General features: G+C 34.3%; 1 protein-coding gene across 1 annotated transcript; it reads right to left on the minus strand.

Moving 5' to 3' along the window:
- Positions 1 to 9,454: 9,454 nt before the first annotated feature.
- On the minus strand, positions 9,455 to 21,952 carry LOC113235643 (EGF domain-specific O-linked N-acetylglucosamine transferase). The gene is made up of 8 exons (XM_026471467.1): positions 21,601 to 21,952; positions 21,328 to 21,418; positions 19,765 to 19,865; positions 17,663 to 17,839; positions 13,207 to 13,481; positions 11,285 to 11,619; positions 11,059 to 11,164; positions 9,455 to 9,894 (listed from the first exon to the last, which is right to left on the minus strand). Exons 1-8 carry the CDS (start codon positions 21,911 to 21,913, stop codon positions 9,724 to 9,726), a joined length of 1,569 nt encoding a protein of 522 aa, XP_026327252.1. The 5' UTR covers positions 21,914 to 21,952; the 3' UTR covers positions 9,455 to 9,723.
- Between the last annotated feature and the right edge of the window lie 1,095 nt (positions 21,953 to 23,047).

Consider the following 23,047-nt stretch of genomic DNA (forward strand, 5'->3'; position numbering starts at 1 on the left):
AGTGGTAGTGCTCCTCAAATCTTTACAATTTAAAGGTCTGAGTGGCACTGTGTCGTACGCCTGATGGTAAGCTACACGCCTGTACATAACAGTATGGACAGCTTACCATCAGGCGCACGACTTGTTCGTCCCGTCACTTGATGTTCTGAAAAAAAAAATTTATTGCAACATTCCATAATTCACCTACACCATTTAGTAACACAAAAACATAAATGATCGAAATGCGCCCAATTTTTTTTAGTTTCGCAGTGAAAGACGACCTTGCGTTTTTTAATTGAGAGCTACTTGGATATGTCTATTGAAATACGCCAATACCTTGACACATTGGGTCATTCACTATTCACTGGCTTTTTACGTGTAAGATATCTCAAGATTAGGTTGACTGACACAAAATCATAGCTTAGCTCACCTTTGAACTTTAAGGAATGAATATGATAGTAATTTTATTTATTTAGGTGCATGTACCTATATAACATTAAATAATCTATGTCAATGATATATATTTGTGCCTACTAATACAACAACAGTCCCTCTTTTTCTAGTATTAGTTATTTACTAAAATGTATTTATTAATGAGTCTTTTTAACCGACTTCAACAAAAGGAGTAGGTTCCCAATTTGACTGTTTTTTTTTTGTATGTATGCTACGCGATGAATTTATGAACCGATTTTGATGATTCCTTTTTCGTTGGAAAGAGGGTACCTCAGTCATTTGAAGAAAATATTCCACGTCTAACGGTGGCAAACGATTGATTGATGAATCCGGTTTCACGCATTATCCGGTAACCGATTTCAATGAAACTTGGAAAATAGATGTAATTTCACGAATTTTTGAGGTCGGTTTATTTGTACTCTGTAGGTACTAAGATTATTCTAGTATTAGGTATATACTAAAACGTATTTATTAATGCACATACATGAAAGTACCTTGACTTGGTTATCAATTAGTAAAGCAAACATATCCAATGTCTTGTTTTACATTTATGACCCGCAGCATTGTTAGAGCTTTTCATAACCGCAGCGCACGCGCAAGATTGCAGCGCGCCGCGACAGCCGACAGCTGACAGAAGCACACGCCGCTTCTCGTTTAGAAATAATGTTGCAAACACGTCGCGTGTTGTCAATGAGCCTCATTTGGATCTATTTAGTGTGCGAACGCTGCTGCCGCGGTGACAAGTTCTAGGCTAACCGTCAATCTCATCTTACTTTTATGCTTTCGACATAAACTGACATACACTATTATAAACTATGACCTTTACTATAAAAAACTAGTTGGTCAATGTTCTTTTGTCCATCGTCAACAACGGTTAAAACTCAATAAAATTAAGTATAAAACTCTTAAACTATGTCACTTGTTTAGCATGCACCGTGCAGTTGAAGTTTAGTATAATTTAAAAGATCATATATATTACGTACTACTTGTATAAAATTAAATTCATTCAATAGCGTCATGCTTATTGGCACTTATATACGTGAGTCGGAATTTGTTTACACTTTGCAGCGCGTGCTCAACAGGTCGGGTACTCAAGTTGGATGTACAACGAGGCATGAACCTAGTGGATACGACTGAGATAGAAACGCTGGACTCGATAGGCTTGGAGCGTCTCAGGGTTGAGCAGACCACTTCATGCGTTATGACGCGACCCTTACCGCGGTCATGCCCGCCCAGGAGACAGCACGCCACCCGCTTCACTGCATGTCGCCGCTATCGATTTCACGTCGTGGTTATCGCCCCGGTGATAATCTGCATAGTGCGAACCGTTATTGAAAGCCACGGTACTAGTTTGTGCGTGAAGGCTACAATAGCGGCACTTTAATCTGATATTTATTGACCGAGAGATCGAATGAGGCTGCGCTACGAGGTGACCTAAATCTGGAGCTCATAATGTGTGTGGGTAAAATATTAGTGCTCATGAACATCGCGTTTAACTTATACTACGCGACTTTGTTAGGACAGAAAAAGTAAAGGGTATCTCTGTTCTTGCCACGAAAATTTTGAACACGATCGCGTCTCTCCCTTATTTTGTGAACTATAAATAAATAATATAATTTTTCCTACACTGAAAGCTAGGTGCATCTCTGGTAATAAATGTATTTATTAGAGAACTGTTCGTACCGTAGAATCTCATGCCACTGTGGCTGTAGCGGGCGTTATTAAAATAAATTGCCAATTTACGATACAATGCTCTTGAAATTAAAAAGTATCGCGAAGCACGCTGGGCGTGGGCTGGTGGCAGGGCTGGAGCTGGCGCAGGCGCAGGCGGTAGGACGCGCGCGCGCGCCTCCTATCAATGATCAATTTTGGTTCCGGCGAGATTATCTTTTGATCGGAGCAATTTCTCTTCGGTCTCGTTGTTGATAACATCAAGAGAACAACGGTTTGCATCGTCCTGCATAATTATAAACCCGGGATTAAATCCGTGAATTCCCCGTATGAATATGAGTGCCTATCTGTCGATAAATTTTTCGATGCAGTCAATATTATGTATGTGTACCAGTATCTTGGCTGAATCAAGATCATATCGCATTGTGTATAAAGAACCGAATTCGTCGTGAACTAACTAGATATAAACATTATCAGTCAACAACTTTTTTATGCACTACAGTTTATCTTTTTTTTTTACAATAATATTTTATGTATTTCTAATACGTAAAATGTGCCCGAACTCAAGTTATGTAAAAACTTTAATGCAATAGCTTAGCACATTTTTAAATCATAACTAATATGACAACAAATGGTATTTTGAACCTAATGATCTTATATACTTTTTTACTTGAACCTAATAAAGATCGAATACTATGTTAATTTTGGTTTATGATGTGGTAACTTTACAAACAATATTTTTTCTTGAATTTACCTGAACACTATGCAAACGAAGGCTGAAACAGTTACAAATCATTAGATGGAATTGGAATATCAATCGCTTACGAAAGTTATAGTAAAGCAATTCAGTTAATACTTAGTAAAAATGGGAACGCGGATCTCGGGAAGGCGAGGCGACTAAAGTAGAGAGCGAGTGCAATCAGAAACAATTTTCTATTACTATTTCTCGTTGGACATATTCCGACAACAAACACGATCGTCCCGAGAGCCGTGGGAATGCCCCAGTCGAGTAACGGACGGACGGACAAATGATGTTGGGCGATCTATTGCCTGTAATTGATGACGACTATTGTACGCTTTTGAAAGAACCACGAATGTTTGTCTTCGTTCAGTAACCTTCTGTTTGTTTGTGCTATTGTTAATTTAAGGTTTGTTGCCTTAATTCGCGCAGCTATTATACAGACAAATGCTCGTAGAGCTAAGATTAATTCTTTCTCTGGTGGTTACAGTTTGCATTCTCAGGTGCCGTTAATCCACTTGACATAGTAAACATGCCTCGATCTGTTATCGTGTAACTTATGTAGAATAGTTTCAATTTAGTGTGTACAGAAAATGAGGAAACATTGTTTAGCATTTTTATTGGCACATTGGCATTGTTTGACTGTTACAGGTTTGATTTTATTAAACAGATACATAGGGCGCACTATAAGTTTCCGGAACTGGCCACTTAAATAAACAATATTTAAAAAGTAATTACAACATTTGAAAATGGAACTGTTTGGCTGTAAAATGCAGTTTGTTTCATCTGACTGTCACTTGTTTTTACGTTGTGGCGTCATTTTAGAAATTGATAGTCTACATCACCACGGATTTAACTCTTGAAAAGTTTCGTAATACGATTTTCTAAGACTTTAAGTGTAACTCAACAGCTCAGCGGAGCTTCGCTCGGCTTCAAACTGCATTCAAACGTGGTCGTGTGAATGAAGTGACGAATTTCGTGATGGTCGCCCGTCACTGCTGTGAACAACAAAAACATCGATGCTGTGCGCCGTATGATCACAACAGACAGGCATATGACATACCATGAGATTCGGGCATCTTTCGGCATAAGCATGAGTCAAATACAATCAATACTACACAAACGTTTGGGTGTGAAAAAGCTGTGCTCTCGGTGGATCCCACACAATTTGACGAAGTGAACGATTTACATCACCTGAAGAGGCTGTCGAAGAGTATAAAAAATATGTTTCAGAGATTGTCACGGTGGAGTGGCATGTTGCAAATGGCAAATGTTTTAAAAATTGGTTCATTCATATGAAAAAGTGTATTAACGCTAACGGAGAATATTTTGAGAAACAATAAATTCTAAAATATTATAGTATTTTTTTCTTATTCATTCCGGAAACTTACAGTGCGCCCCACGTACACTGCTTCTTAGTTGAAAAAAAATCCAATCTGTTTAGCGCAATGCAATTTGATTATGCTGTTAGAGTAAGTAGTGTTAAGGTAAGTGTTAAGATACAGAGATAAAATGAAATCGGCAATGTGCTATGAGCGATATAATATTTAGCAATAAATAACGCACGCAGAAAGTTGCGCTTCTCAACTGAAATTATAGATGGCTTATTCAAAAGTGATACTGATGGTAGCTAGGGTGATAAATATAGAAAATGGCAATGGGCGCCGGCGCCTGCGCTGGCGATCTCTATCTGCGACATGAATCAGCGTCGTCGCATCGGCGACCACCCGCGCTCGCCGCCACCGGCCGCGCCAGCCCACTGCCGCGCAGCCTAAAGCTTAGTCTACCGCTAGAGCATTCGTCCTCTGCCTACACTAAATGCACGTATACAGTGCCTCCGTTTTTTACAATTGTCACATCGCCATATGTTTTCCAAGTTGCAAGGGACAATATTTTGAATTTGTCGCTCCTTTATATAGGTACCTTTAGGTAGATTGTATTTATATAGGTATGTATATAAACACTTCATTGTACCACAAAGTAAATTAGACATTTTAAGAAACAATTTAAAATATTAGCGTACAAAGGTGAGCGTATCCCATAAAGGAATTTCTTCCAACTAATGTTTCAAAAACTGAAAAAAAAAATGAATGCTACATACTCAATAAATAGATAGATTATAATTATATAGTTACTAAATTTTGCGACTAAAACAGACTAATTCACGATTTATCTGGGTGTAATCGGATCTAAGCTAGGAACTGTGGTTCTCGAAATTCAGAAATGATGCCACCGGTATAAGCTTACTTTAGCGTGGACAGTAAAACATCGTTACAATTTCAAAACAGCGTAACTACCAAATCAGTTTTTTTTACGACCAGATACAACAAAATCACGACATTTTAGTGTAATCACATCTAAGCTAGGTGCTGAGGTTCTCGAGATTGAAGATTGGTGCCGCTGAAATAAGCTTACCTACACCAGCGAGGAAAAGTAAAACACTCTTGTACATTGAAACAGCGGACCGACTAAATCAAGTTTTTTGCAACTAGAACCGACTAAATAACGACTTTTTACGTCACGTTATAAAATTTTAAAAATGGACTACCATACCATGACGCTCGAATAAATTACCAAGAAATTATATAATTTTCTGGTAAAATGGAAATAAAAAAGTAATAAAAAAGAAATTATTTATTTTATGGTTCCAAACAATAAATGAAAAAAAAAACATTCCTACTTAAATAGTATTACACTTAGAAAAATTACTAAAGGTATTATTTATTAGTAGCGTCTTTAACTCTCTTTCTACCAAATATATTAATTTAACGAAGAGTGTACAAAAACCGCAACTCTGATCAACGCAATCTGATCGCATGGCTAAATAACGTACATTGTAATGAATAATAATACACATAACACAAACAGGTTAACACAGTGAGATATGTCACGAAAATACTGTTAAGTTTAATTTTTAAATTATTATTTCAATTAGCTGTTTGATTTTGCAGCGCGATACGATCTGCTTGCGCCAAAAAGTTACGACCGCGAACCCGCGGGCCGTTCCCCAGTCCCCGCTCGGCACTCGCCCATTACTCATTAATTTCCCTCTGTAAATATTGCGTCCGTATTATGCGATTGTTTTACGATTCTTTCTCCACCCGTCCTTTTTTTTCATTTTAGAGTTCCGTTTTAAGTTCTTCGAACGTGGAACGAACTTCTTGTAACTCAATAAAAATGTCAAAAAGGCGTCAAAATGATTGCCAATAAACATTATCACGTGAGTCTAAAATACTTTTGATTTATCGTTTTCTGTAATATTTAATCCTATTAAATAGATACAAAAACTTGGTATACCATTTATTCCAAAAAACATTTACACTTAAGGCTAAAATTAACAATACAAATTATCACAAAACGCAAACCCCATTATGTTTTTCTCGTTTAGAGTTCCAAAAGATTAATCGAAATTTAAAACAATAAACTGGAATGCGGAAAAGTACATATCACAAATTTTATAGCTTAAAATTAATGTCCGCCTTACATCTCTACATCGTTATACCCACTTACGCAGTTCAGAGTTTCGGACAAGTTAAAATTATGTGACAATAATCACATGTTGTGCGGATTTAACATTTTCCTCGTGCCAATAACAAAGATTGCGCGGATTAACCGTAACAGTACATGTCAATAATTCAACTGGACATGAAGCGTATTCGTCCAATCTTTTCAACAATTTATCTGAATATCGCGAACTGTAATTATGGAACTTACATTCGACGGCGCTGTTACAATTAAACTAGCGGTGCATTCGCGAAATAATAAATAAACGAGATTACATCAACAACATTCATCGGCGTGTTTGCGAGAATTATTCGCGTGATTGTTGAGCACTTAGCGCATATCTTGTCGAGTAGAAAAATAAAACTAATATTTATTCGAGTAGGTAGAAAAAGGTTCTTCCAGTAAAAAAATCGTACAAAAATACATAACAATAGACTAGAACGTAAAAAATATAAAAATATTAGTCACTGTGTTTCTATAAAACCTACATTAAGCAATAAAATAAAAAGCTATAAACTGATTTTGAAGAGAATTAAGTACTTATTACAATTTTTAAATGCATGAATTAAAAATAGCAGCTTATTATTATTTGAGTACATTATGTTAAGAATTATTTTACATAAATGTTGTAAGTAGGTATTATTCGAGTACCAGGTTTTCGCGGTAGCTGTACATTGAAAATGAAACCATTTTCTCTGATCTAAGTCGCGTGTGTTTGTTTTTTCAAACAAACCAAAGTTTCGGGCTTTTTACAGGTCCCATGTCCACGGCTGACTGACAGCCAGTGGCCTGTACTAAAGAGCCCGAAATATCGGTTTGTTCGTAAAAACAAATATACACGAGAACTTACATAACTGTTGAGTTTCACGCTTCAACCCCGTCAACACCATAAAAAGAGCTAGGATACACGTATAGGAAAACACTAGACATGGCAAAAATGGCTGTTTGTCATTAACTAATTGCACTGTAATGCTGTTGTTTGTAACAACTGTTATTGTAAACTGTTGTCAGAAAACCTGTTATTCTGCTGTTTGTAGTTTTGCATAATGTGTAGTGTTGCCAGATGATTACATTTCTTACATTTTTCGTAACATTTGATCTTTTTGCGTAATAGGTAAGTAATTTTTGTTTTTAAGGCAACTTTCGTAACTTTTGAGGCAATCTAACAATATTTGTTAAAACGAGCGCACCCAAATTAGACAAAAACGTAACTTATATATAGTGCAAACAAGATGAAATCAATCAATTACTGGTTATAGCTTGATTTTTCTTGAACGTACTTACTTTATTTATTTTTAGGATTTAGGCGTATATATTATATTTCACAGTTACAATTTTTTATTAAAAAAACGAACATGTAAAATGTTAATTATGCAGACAAAAATGTAACTATTTCGATTCAAGGGCCCTGGCAACACTACGGCAACACTGTTGTGTAACCTGTTATTTGCGACTTAATCACGGTTTATGGTTAGCTATACGGGATTCCCGTAACGAAATGAAATCAGACTCTGTACTCTCGTTCTCCGTGCGACATCCGTCCGAAACAAATACTGTCAAATAAGTAATACTCGGCTAAATTAAAAGAAGCACGATGCGAATGAAGCTTCATACTTGACATCCTCTCTTACTTGGTCGAGTATTACTTATTTGACAGTAATTGTCTCGGACGGATGTCAGACGGAGAACGAGAGAAGACCCACTGCTACGTTATAAAGCTATTGTAGCCATTAAACAGTACCTAAACCAAAACGTATTGGCTGGTTTCGCCACCAGTAGCATTTAAATTAATTGATATTAACATCGACATTATTCCTATTGCATAAAGCACAAAATCGTAGTTTCAAATATCGTGGCCTTACTTTCTCAAACTTGTATCTTAAAGCACAAATGCAAAAAAAAAAAAAAGATTGTGTATACAAATTTTGCAGGCTGATTTCACATCACATTTCCTTCATATTCACACAATGGCTTTACCTATTCTTAAAGTAATGTATCCAAATTGTCACCCTTGATAAGAAATTTGAAATAAATACAAAGTTTTGCCATCTCCTGAATAATCACGCGTTTGAGAAAGTAAGGCATTGATATGTGACTTATAATAGTAACATAGTAGATAACAATAAAATATAAAATGAGAAAGAGAACTTTATGTTGTGCACTGAAAGATCGTAAAATTTACAAATCGTAGCATCGTCCAATCACTTAATTAGTGCCAATTCTATCTCACTGCCTTATTGGCTATTGCATACTTGCTTGTTCGCGCGACTCAATCGTAACAGCAGAATAGCAATATAACAAGAGCAGTTTAAACAGTTGATCGATAATGAGTTATACATTGCGTAAGAATAATGCATTACATAATCTGCTGTTGTAATTATGACCACCTCTAGAAAACACTAATATTACTTAAATAAAAAGGAATGTCTATTATCATTGCACACTAATACTGCGATGTACCTAACAAACAGGGCGTCACACGGCTATTCCACACGGAGGGAAAGTACCTACCTCAAATACGATAGATAGAAAATTTTACTGAAAGAAGACTTAATTTTGATTTTAAAAACAATTCGAACTGCATTGAAAAATTTTTAAATAATCGCCTATCTGAACCGGGAATCGAACCCGCTAAATGTGAAAAAAAAAACCTGTAATTTTATTATACTGATCGTACGCCTCAATCAAGGATAGTTTTCTTCTAAATAACATAGCATCTTAAACAAGAGGAAGACCACGAAATTTAACATTTGATAAAATTATTAGGTACATTTAGATGCAACTTACATCAATTTAAATTATCAAACGCTCAAAATGTGCCCTATTGTAATAGCATACAAATTCTCACTCTTTTGATAATTTCGATACATAATTACGTATTTCGCAAGTTTGTGCTCATTAGTAATACTTTGAAATGATAATGTCGGTTGTTGTAAGCGCGGCAAAGTCGGAGAAAAGGCTGAACAAAATTTCAAATTAAATGTTAAATTTATTTCAAATGCTATGTTTAAAAGAAAACTGTCCTTATGATTGAGGCTTTCGATCAGTATAGTAAAATTACATGTGTTTTTTGTTTCACATTACCGGGTTCGATTCCCGGTTAAGACAGGCGATTATTTAAAAATCTTTGAATGCTGTTTGAATTGTTTTTAAAACCGAAATGAAGTTTTCTTTCAAGAAAATTCTCTATATTAAATACTACGGTATTGAAGGAACTTTCACTCCTTGTGGCATAGCCGTGAGACGGCCTGTATACTGTTTGTGAATACTGAGTTACGATACTACGAGGTTACAATTTTTTAAAATCGATTATTAAGTCATGATTATGTATGTGTAATAATAAAGCAGCCCTTATTAATAAATACCTCAATATAAGTTTACAGTTCAATATGTTGGCCTTTCAAGTTGGCGGCGTCTATGAAGTTCCTGAAGTCTCGTCGGTTACGTACGTGCTTTGCGCACTTTGCCACTAGTCGTACAAACTCCTTAACGTCAAAAGAGTAGTTAGTGAACTTCGCGTGTGCCTTTTCGGGATCTGGACCCAAGCCCTAAGTACAAAATAAATGGTTAAATAGGAACACTTTATGAAGACGGTTTGTCTTTATTATGGTTTTCTTTCAGGTGTCGATATTGGGGTTCTGAAATACAAACTAATACAATCTTCCGTATTTCAGCGCAACGACCTGTGATAACCTAACAATACACTCTTTATTTTGTATCAATAATAAACGTTCGAACCGACACAAATTCCTTCGATCCGGTTGGATTTGAATTTTTCTTTGTTTGTTGGAACACAAAACTACGGGAGTATTTTCACAAAAAAAATTTAATTTTTTTTTTTAATTTAATAAAAGTATGACATTCAATATATAATAATAAGACATTTATTCATAAGCACATTTACAATAAAAAGGTTAACAGTTACCAATTTCAGAAATGTGGACTCTAGTGCCAATAAAAAGGATGGAATCTCAGCACTACATGCTGCTTTTCAGGTTCCACCTTCATACATCCACTGCTGACAATTGTCAAACTTCATAAAAATTACATTTAAAATTTGTAAGACATGCTTAAAATTAATTTATTACATGTAAAAGAACATTAATACTAGATACAAACTTTTAGTTTTAACTAAAATATATGATAGTTTAGTTAAAACTGAAATTTGGAAATATTCCGTTTTTGATGACCTCTGTGGCCCAGAGATTAACAACGAGGGCGCTAAAGAGGAGGTATCTGTTTCGACTCCTGATAGGAACAATATGGAAAACTAAATTTCTAAACTGGTCCTGGCCTGGGTGTTCTGGGTAGTCCTCGGAGTTCATTTCGTTGCTCTGGTGCTCATGGTAGTGAATTTCCGTTTGAGACCAGGTAATCCGTGCGGTTGTTTGGCACTATTACTTTTAATATAACCGCCTCCATGGAACATGCTGGTCTGCCACTGTCACGGTCCCGGGTTCGAATCCCGGGATGAGAGAAATACAATATTCATTTATTTCTCTCGTGAGTTTGGGTGTAGTATGTGGTTGTCTATGCGTGTGTCTATGGCACACGCGATAGAGGCTTTCCTTAGTGCGGGACTATGAGTGTGCGCGTTGTTTTATTTTAATTACTATATTATGTACGGTTTAGAAGGAAAATTTCTGATGTCATTTGTAAAATATGTGTTAAATTTACTATAAACTTTGTGTATAATTATAAGTTATAATTACCTTGTGATCATGTTGGATCATCTTATCTTTATTTTCCCAAGTAACGTATTTCACTCCTCTCAGTCTCGCCAAGTCGAAATAACAATTCGGATCTTTGCAGTTATATCTAAAAAGATAAATAATTATTTTCAATTTATCTTATTTCAATTAAAATTATTATGTGTCACGCGTGTACGGCAGGCAAATACAATTCAAATATTTTAATACTGTACTATATGTAACTTACACTTCAAAAACTGCTGCCCAATCGGGTAGGAACAGTAGATGAGAAAGTCCAGCGCCGTGCATGCCTATAAAAACGTCCGTATTATGCGTTATCTCCAACTGCTTGATGAAAGGAATATTTTTGTCATATACTACTCTTTGAAAGTGATAACTCTTCTCCTTCAACAGCGCTTCCACGATCTCATTTTCGTTCGTTATAGCTCTAAATGTAGTGCCTCTTGAAAGCAAAGTAACCCGTATTTTATCGTTGGTTCGCAGCTGAGGTTTTACGTTTAACCCGTGTAGAATATGTTTTGAAAATGCGTGGAATAATCCGCTCCTGTCGCATCCATAAATCTGAAATGAAAATAATTGCTCTTACTACTTAATAAAAGAATCAAAGAAAAGGCTCACAAGCTACTTTCACTTTATTTTACACTTACATTACATAGTGTTATAATCTCCTTTGTATATTTATCTTATTATTACAGACATTTATTTTACATTCCTACAAAAGTATTTAAGCATCTTATTATACGAGTATAATATTATTATTATTTGTATATTTCTTCTAATAATGTATGGTATTTGATATTATAGTTTATTTATTTACTTTATTGATGAGTAGTGCACTTTCATTGCAAGATATTCTTTGGTTGCACCTCCCATTCCAACTGTTAAATTTCTATACTAAGGTTGCCTGTAAGAAATTGCTACTTAGCAATAAGGCCGCCTGTTGTCTTACTCTGTGATACTTACATTACTGTTCTGTTTGGTCATTGTAATTTTTAATGTTCAATAAAGAATATTTCATTCTTTTTGTTGGAACCTGGCCATCAGATCATGTGTTTGTACTGTGACTTATATGAAATGACAATACAAGTTTGGGTAAAAATCATGTAAAAATTGTTTTATTACTTTTCAACCTTAATGTTTAGGTTGACAGTAGAAGAAACGAATTGTTTGTTTTCATTATTTACGACGCAATGGTATTGATTTAGCAAAACATAGAAATTGAAATCACCAGAAGTGACCTAGGAGACCCAAATACATATTATTATAGGCATAGTAAACCCAGGAGGATGCTGATATTCTTGGACGAGCTCAGGTGGCACGAGTAGGACCTAGCACGCACGCAAAATAGGTGCCAAGACGTCGAGTTGCAGGCAGCAACCCATTACATCGCACCATACCACACATACAGGATGTAATCGTTATGTAAGTCTAGGTGATTATTCCGTAAATTAAAGAGATACCAAAAATCTTTAAACTGATGTCGAAAGCATTTTCTACGAATGTTATATTAAATACATGGGAGCATTTGAATAGTTATGGTTGTCATTGTACTAATTAGGTAGCGTACTTTCGATATCAATTTAAAGGTTTTTTATATCTCTTATATTTACGGAATAATCGCCTATCTACTAACTACATAGGAAAGTTCAAGTGTAGGAAATAGAAGCTTCGGGTCCATTTGAGTATTAAGGAAGTTGATGATTGAATCATTAGCCTATTTGAGTCCAATAAAAAATAATAATGTACCAGATAACCTCATCTATTCCCTGGCCTCAAATTAGGGAATTCCCTGTACTATGACTACCAAAGCAACGGAGTTCACTCCAGGGCACTACCCAAACTGGAACCAAATCAGAATGTTCATTTCTTACATTGGTTCTACCGCGAATCGAATTCGGTTCTCCTCCCACTACGCCCACAATTGATAGAGCGTTGCCCTAGATTGGCATACAGACACAGGTTCGTGTCCTGTCAGATCTACGAAATTTTTCTTAGTCGATCTTTGTTTTAACAATTATAACGACCTATATAGTGCAAATTTCACAAAAATAATTTAATATCAGATAGTAAACCATCATGAAGTACAATAAAATCAATATATTAATTTTGTAAATAATTATCACATTATAAAATCGGTATAATACTTACTAAAGGAGTATTATAATAAAGTCCAAATATCATTCTTGGTAAAAGTGGAAACACAACATTTTTAAAACATACAACTTTTCCTCTAAACTCTTTCAAGTCCCAAATAGGATTTTTTGTAAATGCTTTGAAAGCATCCTGGAATGCTGAATAGTATGTAAAAGTTTCCCATATCAGAATGTTGTTGTCTTTCGAGAAAGTAGAGGGGTGTGTTGAGTTGACGTGGAGTGAAGCATACAGGTTGAAGAAATCGCAGAAGTGGTGATACATGTTCACAGCTGCAACAAAAGAGGAGTAATTAATATATTATTCAAACTTTTGTTACAGCAATCGTCAGAAACCATTTTTGTAGTAGTTTGTTCTACTACAAGAACAAGTGAAAGATCTAGAGTTAGATCTTCAATCGCGAACTAAAGACCTACTTTCTACGCAGAAACAACTAGAAGAACTTTTAGCTGCAACTAATGAGCTTTTAAAGCTGGGTACTGAGTATAGAGAACTTACTCAAGTCCTTCTTCAGGATGAGCTTAGTGAAACAAATGATCCAGTAGAAATAAATCAGACTCCATCCCCACCACCCACATCATCAACGCAACCAGCACGTGCACCGTATGCCAGCGTTGCTGCAGGAAAACGCATCTGCTCCACTACAACTGTTGAAGTTCGACACAGTCAACGGTCAACCAAGACTATTAGAACTCTTACCAGGCCATCCAGAAGAACGGTAGTTTTTTCTGATAAAATAGGCGTAGGACTAGGCCACCACCTAAGTAACCACTTAAAACAAAGGGTAGTCAACTATTGCTATCCAGGAGCTACTTTTAGTCAAATTATTACACTGTTAAGTGGTTGCAACTTTGATAAATATACAACAGTGATTCTTATAATAGGTGATAGTAATAAAATTAGTAAAAAAAGAAGTACCTAAATAGTAGCATTGACGTGTTCTTGAGATTTCATGAGAAGTGTGGGTCTAAATTCATACTAAGTGCATTCCCTTACTGCTCTAACCTTTTTTTTCTTTTATTTTTAACCTAAGCATCGGTCGTAATAAGTATATATATAACATAAATTGGCAAATTCATAACTTGACTTGTCGTCATAGTGACGTTATAATTTGTTTCGACATTAATAAGTTCGTAAGGAACTTCAAACTTTTTGAGGATAATTTACTTTTACCCATAAGATATCTAAAACGTATAGCTAGTGTACTATCTTTTAATATTAAGGACGCTGTTATAGGAGATATAACACAGTCCCACGACAATGCTCCTACTTTAAGTAGCAACAGTATACTTTTTACTAACCATAATTTAAACTGAAAAACACGACAACAGAAAAGTCTAATCGTTTCCATGTAGTACATAAAAATATTCAAGACTTTTCTGGCAAAACATTAGAAATAAGTCTTTTTTTGCACGATATTTCCGTTGACGTGTTTTGTGTTGTTTGTTACAGAACACTGGTTGAAAGACTACGAAGCAATTAACCACATAGAAAATTATGTAATAGTCAGTTCGTTCATAAGAAAGAGCTTAAGTAGAGGCGGATCCATGATTATTATTAAACGTAACTTAAAATTTCAACAAATCTTTCTACTGAACGAACTACTGAGATTTCATGTGTGGAATTGGATCAGTTTGTCGTCTTATGTGTATACAGGCCCCCCTCTGCTAATTTTAATGACTTTGAATTAATTATGGAAGACAGTTTAAAGCGGATTTTTCCAACCAAAAAAAACGTAGTAATATGTGGAGATTTCAATGTAAACCTGTTGGAAAACTGTTCTACTTCTGTAAGACTCATTAATTTATTTAAAAGTTTTAACTTGATTAATCTTTTCTTAGAACCAACTCGCATCACTGCCTCCTCTTTGACTTGTATTGATAACATCTTTTGTAATAGAGACGCAGTGTCTAAATCAATAATAAATTGCTTAAGATCAGACCATAGTGGCCAATTGGCTTCTTTTAATTGTACAATGAGCAAGAAGGTAGACCAATTTCTCTGCAGACCGATTACCACAGAACGAATTATTAGATTTCAAAATAATATCGGCAATAGTTTAAATTCCCTACCCCATATACCGGAGGTTCCAAATACTTTATGTAGCACGATATTTGGTTTAATTAAAAATGAATTTGATAATATATTTAAATCGAAAACGTTAACTCTCCACAGAGAGACTAAATTCAAGGACTGGGCAACAGTAGGTATTCATAATAGTAGGTCTCGTTTGTATGAGCTACATGCTATGAAAGCTTATATTACTAATTCCAATTTTATAGAATATGTTAGAATTTATTCAAAAATATTTAAAAAGGTATGTGTAGCTGCTAAGGTTAACTTTCGCAGCGACAAAATTAGACAATCGATAAATAAATCTAAAACTACTTGGAGCATAATAAATAAAGAGTCAGGCAGAGTTAAACAACACGATGGAGATATAGTGTTAGAATTAGACAGCAAACTTATAAAATCTAAAGATAAAGTAGCCCAAGCTTTTGAATCTTTCTTTTCGGAAATTGCTGTGAACACTACAGAATCATTAAATTCCTCCCCTTCACTTGCTATTAATCTTCTAAAGAAAAATGTTAACGTTTGTGGCAGTTTATTTAATTTCCGTCATGTTAATCCACAAGACAACATATAAGCTTTTAAATCAATACATGTTAAAAAAACTGAAGATCTCTGGGGCATACCAACTAAAGTTATAGACTCAGTTATTGATCTAATTTCCCCACATTTAGCTGTAGCTTTCAATAGGTGCGTTGACGAAGGTGTTTTTCCCGATTTAATGAAATACAGCAAGGTTATTCCCTTATTCAAAAGCGGTAGAAAAGTTGGTCCTAGCAACTTTAGGCCAATTTTACCAGGTTTAAGTAAAATATTCGAAAAGGTTATGCTGACTCAATTACTGTCCTATTTCGGTAGGAATCATATTTTTCATAGTAAACAATACGAGTTTACTAGTGGTAGATCGACTAGCGATGCGGAGGTAGCGTTACTAAAACACATCTTTGATGCTTGGGAAAGGTTCCAGAACGCTGTTGGTGTTTTCTGTGAACTCTCAAAGGCATTTGATTGCGTTGATCATATTACTCTTATTAGGAAGCTGGAACATTACGGTGTAAATGGCAAGGCGTCGAAACTAGTCGCGTCATATCTCAACGGTAGAATTCAGAAAGTAGACATAAATGGAGTGACTTCTTTGGGTTTGGAGCTTTGGTTATGGAGTGACTCCGGTAAAAGTGGGTGCTTCGCAGGGCTCAATACTTGGACCTTTCTTATTTCTGATTTATATTAATGATCTGCCATTCTTTGTTAAGGACCATTGCGAAATAGTGTTGTTTGGTGATAACACATCCTTGATTTTTAAAACAGACAGACATGACATTAACCATGACCATATTAATGATACCCCTTCTGAGGTAGTTTATTGGTTTAATGCTAATAATTTATTGCTTAATGCCAAGAAGACAAAATATGTTAAATTTGAATTACCTAACGTAAAATCGACTAGTCCAAGCATAGAAATAAACGGAGAAAAGTTAGACCTTGTTAATAAAGCAGTCTTCTTGGGAGTGACCTTAGATAGTAAACTTCAATGGTTTCCACATATATCTTCCGTGGCCAACAGAGTATACTCCGCTGCATACGCAGTCCGCAGAATACGTGAGCTTACCGATGTTAGTACTGCTAGACTAGTTTACTTTAGTTACTTCCATAATATTATGTCCTACGGGATTCTCATGTGGGGTAAAGCGGCAGATATTCAAACCATATTTGTATTGTAAAAACGAGCGATTCGTTCTGTGTACCGTCTAGGCTCTCGGGTTTCTCTCAGAGAAAAGTTTAAGGAGGCTGGTATCATGACTGTGGCATCACAGTACATTTACTCAAATGTTTTATATGCCCGTAAAATATATAATTTCAATAAGAAAGAAGATATCAATAATATTAACCTTAGAGCTAAGTCCAAATTCATGGTACCACGATTTCGTTTAACCAAAGTAAACAACTCTTTTATGGGGAACTGTATACGTTTTTACAATAAGATTCCGGAGCATATATTAAATTTATCATTTCCTAAGTTTAAAAACTACATTAAAAATATTTTGATCGAAAAATCATATTACAAAATTGAAGACTACGTGTTAGATAAAGATGTATGGAAAGACGACACGGCTCCAGAATCCATACAAATTTGATTCAAAGTGTATTCCATTGCATTTAAGTTTATTTGAAAAGAGCAATCCCTAGAGTTTCTTGCTCGTTCTTCTCAGAAAGGTCAGCGTAGTTAACGAGCAGTACCTTAAATGTGACGTTTTCAAGTGTAAATATATTTTACCTATGGAATAAATAATCTTTGACTTTGGACTAAATTTACATGAGAATGCTAGTACCTAGCTTAGAAACGCATTACTGTTATTCTGTGTGATAAAAAAAACACACTTACTAGCATCAATTTTCATAATATATGTAGGTTTGTCAATGGTAACATCACATACTCCAGCTGCAATAGGTTTCTCTGGAGTTTGAACAAAGTTGATAAGTTCTGGAGCCCAAGACTGCAATGCGCTCCTATGTTCTGATTCTTTTAGCAACCTGTCTTTGTAAAAGTTGCAGTAACCACCTGTAATAAAAAAAAGTATTATGGCAGTCAATTTATTTTGATTTGATTTATTTCAATTTATTTCTTTTATTTTCGTGGTTTGTAATGTGGCCGCAGGATGAGGTCTCAAGTTAGATTTCCGGTAGGACCAATTTGGGAAATAAACTTTCTGAATTGTTTCTAGTCTGGGTGTTCCAGTTAGTACATTTGAAAATGGAACTCTTTGGCTGTAGAATACAGTTCGTTTCATCTGACTGTCTTGGTTTTAAATTGTGGCGTCATTTTAGAAATTGGTTGTCTACATCGCCATGGATTTAACTCGTGAAAATTTCCACTTTCTTAAGTGTAATTTAACAGCTCAGCGAAGCTTCGCGTGGCTTCAAACTGCGTAACAACGTAAGTATCGTTATTACATGAATTAAAAATAAATCAAATAAGTACGTGAGGTGCCCTATTAGTTTCCGGATTTTGTAAGAAAAAAATACTATAAATGATCAAAAATTAATTTATTGGTTCTCAAAATATTCTCCGTTAGCGTTAATGCGGTTTTTCATACAATAGAAATATAAATTACAATTAACTTAATTGTACACTATACTACAAATTTTCTGGGATAATCCCTGTGACACTTCACTAAAGTCTACATAATATAACCGTGTAACGACGTCCACTAATTTACGGATTTTATAAACTATTTTTATAAGTCTCGCTTTTAAGTAAATAAATTTTGTTTACGCAAATACATAAAATTAAAGTAAAAGTAATACCAAATTAGTGAGAAATGAGCAAAGAAACATTTTTTGGCTTGGATGTACAAAGGTTTTTTTTTAATTATCTGTCTTCGTTTAATTATGTTTCTGTAAATATGGCCGCCACAAAGAGGATAGGCAATTTGAGGCGGCGTGTTTGGATTGACTCGCGATTCCTTACAACGGGCCGATACGGGTATTTTAGTTCGAGATTCGTATAATTTCGCGTTTTAATCTTCGATTAAGGCACAATAGCACTATCCTACTCTACTTTAAACTAGATTTCACAAAATAATTGAAAGTCAAAATAAAAACGACACTTTTCCCTCCAAAAGGCCCAGAGCGAATCCAAAGGTTATTTCATTAGACTGCATTTGCTAGAGATGAGGTATAACGATAAAAAATTTTCGATGTTTTAATGAATAAATACATAGTATGTACACGAGTTCAATATATTAGGTAATTAGTGATATGATATTAATATTTTTAATCTACATTATGAGTCTTATAAACAAAAACTGACTTTACATTTATATCTTCTCTGGTACCTACTACATAGAAAAATCGGTTCGGATATCAAAAATAAAATAAATATTATTTATAGACAATTCATGGGATTTTTTTAAAACTAAATTTTTTTTAAGCCATTATATTATACAAGGCTGTATAAGTGATAACCTTTGCTTCAAGAATCAATGAAACCAAAAATCTATCGACTTTACCTCATCCCTATGACGATTTGTCATGGATATCGTCCTACAAAATTTGTAGTACAGCAAAAAGAAACTAAAACAAATAAGACACAAAACAAGAGAAGGTGTAACATGAAGGCTTATTGCTCTTTTGCTGTAACAATTGCACTCGCACTGCAATACAAATGCACTCAAACTAAATGACGACCTCATATTCCAAAGGTTGCACACTGGTTTTCATGGTGTCGCCATCTCTGAGTTCCCAGGTTTGATCCCCGGCCAGGTCAATGTAGAAAACTGACTTTTGTATATTGTCTCGCGTCTGGGTGTTTGTAGTACCGTCGTTGTTTTCGATTTCCATAACACAAGTGCTTTAGTTACTTTGAGATCAGAGCAACATATGTGGTGTTCTCTAATATTTAATATATACAAAAATATGATCTTATATTAAAATATTAATTTTCATTGCTTAAATATAGCTTAACCACTGTAACGTTCATCTTACCTATTTGTCCACGGGCCAATATATCTGTTTTGTATCTTAAATTGTCGCCTCTGCCCACTAGACCAGTGAAGTTCAACATTATGTTTCTTCCACGGCAGAATCTGCAAATTATAAGCATACAAATTGATAAATAATGACCTTTTTTAGATTGTAATTATTATTTAATTTGCTGTGTTCCACTAGTGCGGTAAACTGGTACCCCAGCCAAAAATGACAATTATATGTTAAATAATAATCAATACATAAAGATTGTAAGTGCCCATGCAATTGTAAAAAATAATGCCCTAAATTGTATTTGTGAATTGTTTTTACGACAAAACTTCAAAATAAACTGTAAAAATATAAATTGTATGATTGGAAAATAAATATTAATAAATTAATCAGCAAATAAACAACAAATTTTGCTTACAATCCCAATCATTATATACTACCATTTTTTCAGTCTGTGGACATATACCATATTAGAGTTTGTAAATTGAAACTTGAATAAAATTATTATGTTATTTTGATGTTTTACATGTTGTGGGCAGTAATGTGGATGACATTTTCATATGAAAAAGAACAAAAATTAACCAATTATATTAGCTGACAATTTGACGACATGTACAAATGAAGAGCATCAGAACAACAATTGCTAAGTAACATTTGGACTTATTATTTTTATAAATGCTAAAAAACAGTAGTTTTTACAAATAATTTATCCAACCGCTACAACCACCTTAAAAATGTTTCAAATGCACAGATCAGGATACAATGCGAAAAATCCATTCAAGAATGAGACTAGTCAGTCTTTTTTGAAGACGGAGTAAAATGACAGTTCATTGTTAAAAGGTGTTGCCCGCTTGAGTGCAGCTAGTGATTGCAGTTGATAAAGATTCTATCAACAGAATGTTGGTCACGCTTATGAAATAAATAGGAAAACTTGTTTCATTTGAATCATCCTCGACCAATTATTCATCCAATCACTGAGCACAAGTTCAATTGAACTGTCAATTTTTGTAACTTAAATACACTGTATTTAGAACTATGTTTATGAAAAATACAAAGGAGACATATTTTAATGTTTTTCATTTTAATTCAATATTAAAATGAAATTCATTTTAATTCAATATTAAAATGAAAATCATTTTTATTCAATATTAAAATGAAAATCATTTTTATTCAATATTAAAATGAAAATCTTTTTATTATGTTGCTTAAAAAGTATATGAACAATAATTGATCTCAATACTAGTACGTCAACTGTCAAAATAAGAATAAAGAAGGAAATAATGCAATTAGTCATCATTAGAATGTCTTAACATTCATAATTTAATCATTTTTGAGAAATTTTTATCTTCTTTCACAATTTATCAATAAAACAATTGACAACATCTACATAACTATTTACAATTTTATGAAAGCTAGCAACACTACAAATGTTATTTTATTCCGTCTTCAAAAAAGACGAAGATGGAATTGAAATTTATCAAATTGACCAGTCCTTGTTCTAAAGCTCCTTAAATATAAATATTACATTCACTTATGTTTTGAAAATATTTCATTATAATATATAGTGTGTACCTTAAATATTTAGAGCACTCCAAAGAAGAGTCACCTTGAAATGAAGCCTCACACATGACCATTGAATCTTCTATCTGCTCCTTTACATATCCTGAAAAGAAAATCAGGAAAACCAATTTAATCTTTAAGAATCTGTGTGAACTGTCCAAAAAAACTATGTACATAATTGCGTGCGTTACATGCACTGTTTACTCATCTTTGCACTTTCCCATAACAAAAGTGTGTAATAGTGATAATAAGACATCAATGTTAAAAAGAAGCGAAGAAGCTTACCAAAATCAGCTTGCGTGTAGAAGGTATCGTACTGCGCATCTTTTGTTTGCACCCACCCACGGTGGTCTCCAGGGCATTGCGGTCTCACGTGGTAAGAATTTGATACGTTGCAATCACGTTCATAGCCCCAACAAACTTTTTTACCTACAACTGCTTTATAGGGACATTCGGGATTTTGTTCACAATCTTTAGCAAGTTTTGGAAAAGCATTGAAAAAGTAAGGAATGTGCTCAGGAGGTAATTCTACATCCTTTAAATCTATTGAGAGTACTGTAGTCGCAACAAAACAAAAGCTGAATAGTTTTAGCCACATTTTACTTAAAATAGACGAGGTCACCTAAGAATATTGATGATTCAGTAATATTAGTTAGTATTCCGTAACATTTCCAATCAATAATTTCTATGCCACAAAATAAAAAACGTAAACCCGCTTCACTTTTTATTTTTGATAAGGCTTCATCTCCATCATATGAACACCGGTCTTTGACTTTGACGGTTTCGTTGACAACCACTTGACAACCGTGAACGAATGAATAAATTGAGGCTGTATGGCTAGTAACTAGCGTTGAGTCATGGAAAAATTTGCATATTGAAAAAAATCATATTTTACAGAAAAATAAATATTTTTCCATTGATTTACAAATAAATGGACGACGGGTCTAATACAAAAACCACGAAAATAATGTCCCAAGTCAACCTATTTAAACGTAGTGACATGTAAAGGAATATGAAAAAGCTAAAACGTTGAATTTAAATTATAATGTCATCGCAATACTGTCTAATTTTGCTTGCTTCGCTGTCAGTCGAACAAACAAAGACTAAAGCGTGAATGACGCTCTGTATACGATTTTAACGCCCTACAAGTTCGGACACTTTTTAGCGCGGACCCGACGTCCATATAATTGTAAAGTCAATGTATTTTTCCATTACTTTTTCTATACTTTCCACATTGACACCTATCAAAAGTTGAAGTTACTCAACGAAAACGATAGAACCGTTTCTCGTAATGTGGCTTTTATTTATCAAGTTTATTTTATAAATTCACGTTTAAGAAAACTTCAAAAGATGTTTCTAAACGTAGAACGCAATATGTATGAGCCTTCTAAATTATATTTTAAATTTGTCCAAAATTGTTCGGGAATTTTTCCGGAAAAATGTCCATTATTTGACATTTTTCGTAATATATCTCAACAGTACTAACAAATGTCATTGAAAATTGTATTTTTTTATTACAGCTGTCATTCCAATACAATTGCTAACCATAAACAAACCCCGGGACATAAAAATGTCGCAAATAGTTTTCACCTTATATCCCTGTACCTCGTAAGTTAGAGTAAAGCTAACTTGCTTTCAGGACTATTTTATTTTATAATTATTACGCTAAAATAAAACTTCAAAAGATATATAACCTAAACGTGGAACATAATATGAGCCTTCGTTTTATATT

The sequence above is a fragment of the Hyposmocoma kahamanoa genome, unplaced genomic scaffold, assembly GCF_003589595.1.
Source record: "Hyposmocoma kahamanoa isolate Upper Pololo Valley unplaced genomic scaffold, ASM358959v1 102, whole genome shotgun sequence".
NCBI lineage: Eukaryota > Metazoa > Arthropoda > Insecta > Lepidoptera > Cosmopterigidae > Hyposmocoma > Hyposmocoma kahamanoa.

Coding starts and splice junctions, on each gene's coding strand:
- LOC113235643 (XM_026471467.1), bottom strand. CDS start 21,913: ATGTGGCTAAAACTATTCAGCTTTTGTTTTGTTGCGACTACAGTACTC. Junction 13,482..17,662: donor TATTATGAAAATTGATGCTA/GTAAGTGTGTTT, acceptor CTTTTGTTGCAG/CTGTGAACATGTATCACCAC. Junction 11,620..13,206: donor TTTATTATAATACTCCTTTA/GTAAGTATTATA, acceptor TTTTCATTTCAG/ATTTATGGATGCGACAGGAG.